Raw genomic sequence first — 12148 nt, 5'->3', positions numbered from 1 at the left:
CCTTTTTGTCCGCATCTTTTCGTTACACCCTGTAATATCGTTTTCGAGTAAAATAGTAAAATGTCGATATCTGCACAGCCATCAAGTTTTTTTCGAAAGAATTTATTTTTAATGCTTACAATTTACGGTTAACTTACTCAGGAGTCACCTGTATATTTTTGTCTCTTGCTGTAATCGGTTATAATAGTCACTACAAAGTGAAATCACAAGTGATTACAAGTGATTTTGTCTTAAATATTGGGTATTCAAGAGTTGTAGAATACAAAGTGTAAAGCAACTGAAAACTTTGAATTCTGTAAGTTTGAAGGATTTGTTTATTTAAAGCATAAATAGGGCCATCGAACCCTTGTGTATCCCCTTGGATAAATAAAGCCCAGTTAAGCTCTAAAATAGAACATAGTTGAAAAATAGTCCCTGTATGTAGCGATAAAAAAGAGATAAAGTAAATAGCATTATAGCATGCAGATAGAGCAAGTAGCGAAGATAAAGGGTCGTATTGACGGGCATCGCATAATGCCGTAACCTTATGTCAACAGGGGGGTGTATAAAACATGGTTCATTGTATGTCACAATGGTCGGTCCACACAATCATAAAGATCGCATGACGTGCTTTTAGCAGATGAGTGGTCGGTCCCCTCGTGTCTCCACGTTCCCGGTGACATCGGTTCGTCCAGATAATTAATATACTCGCCAAACAGACAAGTCCTCAGTTAGATTAGCTAATGTATGATTCAGACGAAGGATAATGTCGAGCATATTCCTGCAAATGCGCGGAATTAAATTCTTCCCGAAAACAATTTAGCTCGGGCGAGATGGAAATGCCGTATTTGTAATTCCGTTTCTATTTCTCGGCAGGCGAATTATTTTTACTTCTCGAGGCCGGTCCCGGCTTTGTCATCCATTTCCCAGCTCCTCCACGTCCTGCTCTATCTGTTCGCTCGGCGGCAGCTTCATTACGGCGGCCATTTGCATTTAACGAGAGCGCGAGACTAAAAAGAAGCCCCTTGCCTGTTTAAAATGTAAATTTGACGGCTTGATGACGGCAGAGAGACGTCCAGATGAACTGCGGAATTAGGTATTCATCCCCAACGTCAGGTAGATGCCCGACAATAACCCTTCACGACCCCAACGCCGGATTCCTGCAGGATCAATACGAAAAATTTCCCTGTTAATTGCAATTTTGTTATTAGCGAAGCGTTCGGAGGAATATAGAGCCGGGAACGGCTAATGAGCCCCGTTCCACTGTTACGGCCCCATTGTCACGGGACACCTGTGTAATTATAAAAATAATTACTGACAGAGTAAAAAACAGTGGCAGGTAATCAGCACTGGCTCTGTCGCAGACATGAGCTTTGTGTGTTGAAAAACAATGCCTTTGGAAAGTGTTGCGTTTCAAACAGCACGGGCACACGCCCCTTGCGCTTCACCTGCCTTCTTCTTTGTTGCCAGTTTTGCAAAATTTAAACGAATGCGAATCAAAAAACCTAAACGGACACCAATTATCGCATTAAACTGTCACAACTCGTTACGCTTTTGATCCTCACCAAAACGACATAAATGACCCAAAGGCAACCATCCTCGAATGAAAATCCTGCAAGTGTCTTTCTTTTTGAAAACACTTGCAAAAGCCCCATTTTTTTTAATGGAATAATTTTTAGTATCATTAATTATTATTTATTCTGTCGTTATTTTGAAATTAAGAAATGGTTATGTTGCTGTAATTATATATTTTTTCTAGTTCGTTTGTTTTTATTTTTTTATTTCTTGGACTATATTTTGTAATTAAAAAGTTTTTTAATTACATAGTAATTTTTAAAAATGCTCCAATATACATACTGTCCTACTTAAAAACTATTACTATTAGGTATATTTTATTGAATTATGTACTGAAATAGACGAATGTGGACGTGGTATGGACCTATACTCCAAAATAAAAAAATCATCTTTACCAAATTTATTTTTGTTTTGGAATAATTGTGGAATAATTTGAAGTAATTACAGTGTTATTTATTGTTTTCATTGGTGTTAATATAATTTAACAGTGTTGTATTATTTTCTGTCGAAGTAGTATAGTCACGATCAAAAAGAATGATACCCCTATAACCGCAGCCACAAATCTTTTCGATAAAATACGGTTAATGTGTACGTTTTGCCAGTTTATAAAATAGCTGGATGTTGTGTAAACTATCTGGATTTTAGTAAGACTTGCTATCGGCCCGGTTGATAGGGGTGTCATTCTTTTTTATTGTGACTGTTCTTGTCTACATTTTAATGTTTTGGTAAATCATTATGAGTTATTCAAATAACTTTATCATAATTTTCATTTTTCAATAAACTTAAGGCAATTGTAGGTATTGCATATTAATTCTGATAATTTTGGCGGGAATTAAAAATATTTTTTATTTTTCGACGCTGTCAAAATTTCCATTTTTTTTTTCTGTTTTGACAACTGTTTGGCATTTCTCATACGAAACGTCAGATTATTTTCAACAGATTTAAAGCAATTTTAAGCCTTGTTGAGTCAAATTCGAAGAATAAAATGTATTCAACTCGATTTCTTGTATCGTCGTGAGTGATAGATAAATCACTCGTTTTCACTCGTGGTTTGATAATCCACTCGTGAAATAAAACGTCCGATTTACACTCAAAGTCAATAAATAAATAAATAACTATTACTAGATAATAAGAATGAAGTTTTCCACATCTAATATTAAGATTTTGGAGTTAACCTTTTTTTCGAAAATTAAAAATTCCAAATGAAAGAGCTAAAATTTCTTGTTCAAATTCCCAAAAACAATTTCATTTTTTTAATTGAATATAATTAAAAATAATTAAATGAAAGATTTTTAAAGTTGAGGCTGCACATCCAAAATAAGATACGTAAAAAATAAACAAAAGTTACAGAGTTACAGAAATAAAATGTTTTACTATCTTATGTAAGTACTTGTATACCTCGGTATTTTCGTAATTGTATGTGTCTTTCTTTTAAATTATATTAATATTTGATTTCATGTATGTATTCCTAACGTTTGAACTTATTTAAATTGAAAATTATCTCATAATAGAGACAACGTACGCTTAGAACGAACGATCGGATATAAGAAACACTTTATGAAATCCTTTGTGTTTTCGTTATTCCCGAGTTTCACTGTATCTTAACGCAACTCCTGATAACGTTATGACATGAAGTAAATTGAAATAATCAAATAATCAAAGTATCAAAACTATTATTATTTCTAGTCTTATGTATTAGCTGTTTCAAAACTATAAAAATGCCAACCTCACATTTTACTAATTTATATATTTAAATAAGGTTGATAAAAATGTAAAATAGTTATTAATGATTAGATCTCTCATTGAAAGTATAAATTACATTAGCTATAATAATTTATAATAATAATATTGTTATAATATAATAATTTATAACAGCTAATTTTTATAATTTTGAAACAGCTAATACGTACTTATAGTTTTCCAACCGAATTAGTGAACATTGACTAAAATAATAAATCATTCAAGTATGCTGTTGGGGACAAATGATTAGCCTCGAGTAAAATGCAAAATAGGGTTTACACGAATAAAGATGCTTATTGCCGAGTTCCTCTCACTTTTCAGAACAGATGTTGTTGCAATAGGCGGTCACTAATTAAAACCCTAATTTACATTTTACTGCAGACTGATCATCTTCTGTCCTAAGCTGCTTTCTTATATATAATAAATTACTTTAGTCAATCTTCACTATTTCGGTTGGAAGAGTATACCTCGAGGAATTGTTAGCTATGTAGCACAAGATAATTTTACAATGAAGTAATGGACTCAACAGTGGTATTTGAAAAATGTTACATTTGATAAAAACAGAATTCATCATTGTTAAGAAAATATGTGTAATTTGATTAAAAAAGAAAAAATCAAAAAAATTGCGAATCGAGCCAGAAATCGATTTCGGTTTGGAGCGTGTCGTCTCCAATTCACAGCGAGCGCACCTCACGGCGATTACCTCCGATAAATTCCGTCAAAACTTCGTACAGAGAGAATCGCTTTTCGCATTTGCAAGTCTCTTTATAATTTTTCCGTATTCTCTCCATTGTCGCATTTTCCCCTAAGCCGAAAATATGAAATCCTCGTTTAATCCCCGCTTTCTCAAATCTTCCTCTTTTAAAACTGGCACGTTTTTCAAGCGCGCCGATTTTTCCTCGCATAATTTCCCTGCGACCGTTTAAAATAATACGTCGTCGTTTTCTGGGAACAGTCTGTTGGGCGTGCGGTAATGGAACACGACAGAATAAATAAACAGACTATCAGAAAACGCATTACGATTCTCAATTATACAGGAAACAACATATTGGAGAAACAGCATTTCAATATCAAAGGCGGCGATGTGCCCCATCGTACGCATGTGCCAGCCGGAGCCCAGCGCTGCTGGACCAATGACTCCGGTCGATGCGACTCCGGGCTCCGTTCCCCGCTCCGGGCCCGCCCATGTGTAGATGAAGTTATCACGTCGCGCTTTTGATCTCTCCCTGAAAACTCGATGCCCATTTTCCCTAAATAACCTAAGCTGTTCGCGGCCGCCTGCCAGTTTAACACGCCAAAGACGCCGCCGACGGCTGCAGCCCGGAACTGCGCCCCACGCACTCGCTGGATGCGTGTGTGCTTTCTGACGCCGTTAATCCGAGTTTTTAAGCCCGGAGTAAATCCGGGAGACGCTGCTTTTTCCGCCTCCGACGATTTCCTTTAATAACGCCACGGCCCTACCTCACAACAAAACTGACAGATTTTTTCTTGTCACTCTATAAATCACTATAAATTAATAACACGTAGGTTGGAATACTGGTATGATCATTAATTAATAAAAAATAAGTTCGAAGAAACGAATAAGGTAATGGTTCAAATTAAAACGTATCCGAAAATTAATTGCAACTTTTTGTTTACATGACATTTTTATTTTAATATGATAAATGATTTTAGAAATGAAATGTTAATTTTAATGAAGTCAATATACTGTAACAATGACGTCCAACTTTCTTTTTAATTAAAATTCTAACAAAAAGTACATTGATGGGTTTATTGCCTTTTTAACAATAAAATCAATCTATGCTATTGATGGAATCCTAAAAAAAACATTTTTTCCGATAATAGATTTTTAATTTCTAAAACGTTTAAAAAATGAATTGTAGCTGAAATATGAAATCTATGACCATGGTATTATTAACGTGGAAACACGTTAAGTGAATGCTAAATATTTATGTCAAGATTTTACTAGCCACAGATATAAATTTTATTCTCCTGAGTTTTAAATTTGTTTTAGAATATTATCAAAATGTCAAATAATAAAGTCGAGATTTATTTCGTCCTTGATAATTGTTTTACATTAATCTACCACCAAAGCACTAGCAACTTTGCCAACATTTAATTTACATTAGGTTACATTAGTTGACAAATTTGTAATTAGTATCACTACTAAACAAATTTATTACTATAATTAAACCATTGTAAATATTTATTATTTTAATATATTGGCTACCATTTCCGGCGTGTTTAATAATTTCAGTGTAAAGTAATCATTTGAATCATACGAAAGAACTGTAATTATTGATAGGCGTTACAAATTGATTATCTTGAAAAATCCATTGTCATTACGCGCTACTTTAACACTAATTTACCTCCCAATGGGAAAAATTCGTAAATCACACGCTTCAACTTTGAAAATTATTATTTTTAACATGATTATACGTAAAATGTTGGAGTCACGATTCACAATGATTGGACATTGTCTATTTCTTTGTACAGAACGCTTCCAGTGGCGTAGGTGTATTTTTAATCCGGCGAAAGAATGGGAGGTTTTTTATTGATGGCATTATGAAGAGGCAAACCGCGGCCTGTTCGTTACTCATCATTAATAAACCGAAGCGAATCGGTAATGCTAATCCGTGGGTTTTTGCTCGTTTGGAAAACAAACAAGCGAGCGGCAATTTGTTTATTAATCGATGCGGACCCAAGTCCCACCCACCGCAATAATTCCTAGAACCTGTTTTTTGACGCTTCCTGATGACTAGAGTCAGTATTTATAATCATCTGTAAGTACATATTCCGAAACTAATTCAATTAAAAATTTCGTACAGGCTGTCCCAGCGAGTTGGAAAAGTCCATTATTGAGCTTTAAATGTTGGAATAATTAATCTTTTCTTTAAAAAAGTCGTAGATACTAATCCCTTGCATCACCTAAAATTATTTTAAAATACAGAGGGTGTTTCAGAAATGAGCTACAAACTTATGTTTTTTTAATGTAACACCCTAAATTCTTTGTAATTTTGGATGTAGCTGTTAATCTGATGATTTTGATCTAAACTTGAATTAATCGGTTCTGATTAGTTTTTGGAATAATTTTCTTTTGCCATTAACTTCAAAATTAGAAGCTACATTAAAAAATGCAGAACAGTATACAGGATGTCCCAACAATCCGAAAATGCTCCATAACTTGTTTATTATTAAAGATATTGACTTTTTTTAATTATAATAACTGCGTATTTGCTGCATGTTTCTAAAATATTGCGGTATATATACGGGGTGTTCTAAAAAAACACTAAAGTTACGTTTTTTCAAACGGGACACCCTACCTACATTTTATTACATTTTCGGACGTAGCTTTTAATACTGATGATTTTAATCTAAACTTGTATTTGATTTTTTTTCAAAAACACGTTTTTAAAAAAATATTACACAAAAAGTAGGACTTTCACCAATTTAAAGGGAAAAGTCCAAACTTAAATGTGTTCCAATTGTTGCGATTAGAAACATAGAAAAATTAAGAAATTTGTTAAAAGTTGGATATCTTGAAAAACTTAAATGGAACATCCCATTTTTTGTTTTTACTTCTCAAATATTATTCAGTTGTCTATCTAAAAACATAAAGTTTCAAATGACTAAAGTTTATAACTAAAAAGATATTTCACTTTAAATGTTAATTTCATCAACAATGCACACTATTCATACGCATTGTTGTTACTTTAGTAAACCATACCATAACCATAGTAACTCCACCACAGACCATTTGATTTTATACGGGAAATTAAAAATTCGCCATAAATTAAAATTTTAGTTATTTCACTGACTAAATGACGAATAATGACCTAAGGGTAACATTAAAGTTATTATTAGCTGAAAATTCCACTTTTCGACTACTGAAACAATAGTTAATAATTTTTTTGATAAATTTTATGTTAAATATCGTTTGAGTAATCAGCAAAAGACACTTAACTATAAATGTTTTTACATAGACAATTTAAAGGGTTATTAGATGCAAAAATAAAAAAATGGGTGTTTCATTTAAAATTTTATGTTATTTAACATGCAACAAACCTCTTCATTTTTTTTTCTTGACTGCAGTATGCTATTAAAAATAATATATCCTTGAACTTTTAACTTTCTTCTTTAAAGTGTTCAAAGTTCTACTTTTCTGAGATTCTTAGTTTTTGTGTAATGATTTGAAAAAACTTGTTTTTGTCAAAAAATCAAGTTATTTCAAAAACAAAGCAAAATCGACCAATAATAATTTTACTCAAAAACATCAGTGTTTAAAGCTACATCCAAAAATGCAAAAAACAGGTTGTTTCATTTAAAAAATCAAGTTGGTGTAGCTAATTTTGGAAACACTCTTCTGTATTCATGAAAATAATTTTAAGTGAGTCAGGGATTTTCTTATAAAAAAGATTAATTTCTAACATTTAAAGGTCAATAATGGACTTTTTTACATCGCTGAAACACCCTGTAGGTCTTCCATTTAAAAAAACATGAGTTGTAGCTAATTTCGGAAACACTCTATACTTTTGTACAAAAAGATATTAATTTTCTAAAATTCTAAAAAGTCAATAATGGACTTTCCTAGCTCGCTGGGACAGCCTGTATATAAATCCTAGTGATGACATATCATCCCCATTAGCACTCAATTTGCGTTTGCCGCTCGCTGGTTACGGGCATCCGGAGCGGTCTCCTCCGGTCTGTCATTAGCCGGTAAGAAACGCCCCAGTTTTATGCATTTACGTGTAATCACACGCGGTGTTGATGTGTCAAATACGGCATGTCAGAAGTCATCGTAGCACGCACACCTACTATCCATCCAGCAATTACCTCGTTATCAACTCTTCTAGCTGGCATTGCTTCATTAGCAGCAAATGCCGCCACCTCTTACGAACTAAGCCAAGACGCCACTTCCTCCGGCTATTGTTCCGTTAATACCTTAAGTAGTCGCACTAATTGCGGTGTTGAAAAGTCTGATTATTTTTGTGAATTTTTAATAGCCGGCGTCGCCGTCGAGCGGCCCTTAGTAGTTCTAATCCCATAGGGTCGGTGCGCACATGCGCCCTTTTGTACTTCTCGTTGCCATAGAGACTGCCTCCACCGTCGTATTAAAAAGGTGTATGTTTTTGTGAAATAATTATTGTTTTGGCGGCGTTACGAATTTCTCATTCTTGGCAAGTTTTTAATTAATGAAAATTGACTTTGGAAGAGGTTCCTCGACGAGAAATTCGGAAGACGAGAGACTTGAGTTCCACAACGACACTTGAAGATGTTCACTTCGGAAAATTTACCGCCTGTTCAGCCACAAATAAAATTGCGAAGCTCTTGGCTGTTCGTTGTCAATGGCAGCGAAACTGTTTCGCCAACAATGATTTGAGCGCTCTTAAGAACGGGTTATTCACCAAGTCTGATACTAGATGGCGGGGATGTAATTGTAATCCTGAAAAAATATTAAGTTGCAGTGGAAAGGGTGTCTGGTTTATTGTATCTTACAATGCAACTTGGTCCCTAAGGTGGTCCTTTGACATTATTTTCTTTTAATGTTTATTAAGTTTTAATTAATTTCTGAATTCTGACGTTGTGAATATTAAATTTTGATTACGTCTGTTATAGTAAGAATCGGTGGAAGTCACTGATCGGATTAAATTCTGAAATAGGTACAAGATTTAGTCGTTTGGAAAAAATTAAAACGTGCCTGGGACCTAAAAATAGTATCTCAAAATTAAGGTGTATGTTACATTTATTGAAAAAATTTTATTTTTAATAATTTATTTTAGTTTTAATAATTTGATGTAATTTGATGTAAGGATTTTTCTGCGAGTGTTCTTAATCAACAGGAATATACAATTAAGATACGAATTTTTCTTGAAAGATATTTAATATGTATAATAAAATATAACAGAGTGAGCCTTATAAATTGAAAACAATACAGTCTGTCCAAAAATGGTTGTTCATCAAGTCCTCTATGAAATTTAAATATAATGTGCCACATGTCATAAGTGTCAGATCCGTCAGTAAATTGGAAACGTGCTTCAAATTTAAAAACGACATAACTCCACAACTTTGGAGCTAAAATCTAGCAATTGCTATTCAAACTTAGCTCTCGTATCAGAACTAACTAAATGAATTATTCAAAAAAGTAAAACTACCTAGATAAATAAATAATAAATACTGAGAAATGAAATGTATGTAGTGGTGTGTAAAATTGCACTCTACTAAAACAAAAAAAGAAAAACTACTTAAGATAAAGAACAGAAAATAAAAAAACGGATGCAATGTTGGAAAAAACTTATTGCCGAAAATTGTTCACCGGTAAGTCAACAATATTATGCACAGATACATGTTGACAGCAGAAATTTATATTCATACTACACATTTTCTTTTACACTTTGACCAAGAAATTAACGCTTCTTTGAAACTAACCTTCTTTAAACAAACTTTGTTACATATCATGTGTACGAAAAAGTATTTTTTTGTGTTGGTAATCTATTTTGCTTATTTAAAAAACGCTGCAGCGTGTATAATTCCAACTTTCAAAAACGCCAGTGCCCATAGCAACATCAATAACCCAAGAAACGTGAGGTATAAATGGCATCTTTTTAATGATTTTTTATTACAACCATTAATTCCATGACAACGAACCGTAGTATACTGATCTCACATTGCATTATTTTAAATTTTTGTAATATTATGAAAATGTACTAATAAAAAAAAACGGTAAGTTTTCGTGAATAAATAGTCTTTAAAACACTTGCTCTATTTCGACCACTCCGGTTACGCCGTCGTGCTCGAAAGATCGCGCGTGTTTTAAAGACCTCAACATCCATTTATACTTCAACTTACTGTGTAAGCAATCTTTTTAATCTGTCGTAAATTCTTTTTTTGAGGTGATATATGTCACGAATGTTTGATTTCTGTGTTCAAGAAGAATTTGTGCTTCTACTGATTCTGCTGACAAAATGACAAAATTTAAGCTGAGAAACCACTATTTCATGTAGGAGAAAAACATTGAGGAAAGTGGCAAAGTGTCGATAGAAATTGCAGGAATTATACCTTTGGGCTAGCTATATTGCTCAGTTAGAGCGACAGCGCTATAGGGGTTAAAAATATCGCCTGGTGCTTATTTTGCTCACGTAATGGTCGCTTGATTAGAATTTAGATTGGTTTGGATGGTATTGAGAAGGTTGGGGTAATGGGTGAGGTAAATTGTCCCCTTTGAATTACGATAGTGGCGTGGTCAAGGTGGGAGATTAATGCGGCGTGGTTAGACTTTATAACGTGTGAAATGTGATGTTTCATAAACGAGTGCCTACAAAAAGGTGAATGTAACGCATCGCAACAACGTAATTGCAGCGCAAGTAGCAATCTTGGTGAGTAATTAATTGCCGTAATTATTAATAAGTGAGCGGTCATTGTACGTTTACCATTATTTATCATGATATCGTGCGGCATTGCCAATTTAAAGAACTAATTAAAATTAAGTAAATCGTCGCTATTACCATCGCTAGATTGCATATTGGAACGGCAATTTATTACACCTTTTCAATATTCTTCGGATTTTTGCCTCGAGTCTAGATACGGAAACTGGTGCATTAATGAATAAACATTCCGGGGATTTATTTACTCGTGCAAGTTCCGCCCCCACCCCGTTTCCTGTGCAACCCTTTTGTTTATTCATGCCGGCTGCAGTAATGCCACCACTAATCTCCTCTTATCAGGCCGTCTTCGAGTTTATTTGACGTTGGGATTTTTCTCTTGCAGGCTAGTAAGATGGGCCTGGCGCCAACGGGACACCCGGGAGCCGCCCTACCCTTCTTCTGCCACAACGGAGACCCCCTGTCGCAGCCGCCGCCGGCGCACATGGGCATCCCCCCCTACCAGCTGGACAGCAAAACCGCGGGTTCCATGGGTGAGTACGGGGGTGGTACCGCACCACCACAACCCATCAGCCCCGCCGACTGGAGACGACTCGGTCCGTTGCTCGCTGCAGGTACCCATTGAAAAGAGGCCGCCGCCGAGTGGCGGCGGCGTAGTGGTGGAGGGCGTTGGGTGACTGCTACTAATGTCGGGTGGTTTATGGTAAAAACGTCGAGGGGTTGATTGATGAAGTGCCGGGGTTGCTTTCGGGTTTTTTACACTTACTTGGGGGTTATTATGGGCGCTCAGGTGCACCGTTTTTTATAACAAAGGGCTGCTTGTGGCTTTTTTAGTTTCAAATAATTTGTGCAAATGCAAACGCTCAATATCTTATTAGAGGGTTTGGAATTTGCAAACACACGAATATTGGACATCTCGGGTGGTCTTTGTGTTTGTAAAGCTTTGTTGGGAAGTCATTTTCATTTCAGGGCCACAATAGGTGACGCTTTATAATTCAAAAAACTGGACTTATAATACACAAATTGCATGTCGAGTGACACGAACTATAAACATTACAATTTTTAAATTAGTTGCAGGGAAATTTTGCATAGTTTATCTTATTGCGTGATTCGATAAATGCATATTTTGCTTTGCATATACTAAGCTTCGCAGTATAAAACCATTTCTTATTATAAGAAAAAATAATAAGGAACTCTCTCTGTGACTGTATTTTTTAAAAACTTTTAATCTTACCCTAGAAAGTCCAAATTATAGATTCGCTCATAAAATCATTTTCATGTATTCTTATGTTCCAATTTGGTAGGAAAATTACCGTTGGAGGCGCCTCTAAGCAAGACTGAAAACAGTAACCATTAATAGTGGGAAATTTTGTATTCGGATGTTTGTATAAATTTTCAGGCTTCACAATTATCATTGCATTGTCTACACGGAATGACTATTGTATCTTTGGTAAGGAACGAATGTCGACAAATTA

The 12148-nt window shown here is 34.7% G+C and overlaps 1 protein-coding gene across 5 annotated transcripts in view; it reads left to right on the top strand.

Moving 5' to 3' along the window:
* pan (pangolin) overlaps window positions 1-12148 on the top strand; it is a 165986-nt gene that overhangs the window by 115493 nt on the left and 38345 nt on the right. For 3 of the 5 annotated variants that reach the window (NM_001039401.1, XM_008192930.3, XM_008192929.3), the window contains 1 exon segment: window positions 11059-11206. In NM_001039401.1, the coding sequence (NP_001034490.1) occupies window positions 11059-11206 (148 nt within the window). 5 annotated transcript variants of the gene reach the window in all.

Source organism: Tribolium castaneum, chromosome 1 (genome assembly GCF_031307605.1).
Source record: "Tribolium castaneum strain GA2 chromosome 1, icTriCast1.1, whole genome shotgun sequence".
NCBI lineage: Eukaryota > Metazoa > Arthropoda > Insecta > Coleoptera > Tenebrionidae > Tribolium > Tribolium castaneum.
Note: the sequence above shows the minus strand (reverse complement) of the source record. Positions and strands in the feature narration are given on the sequence as shown.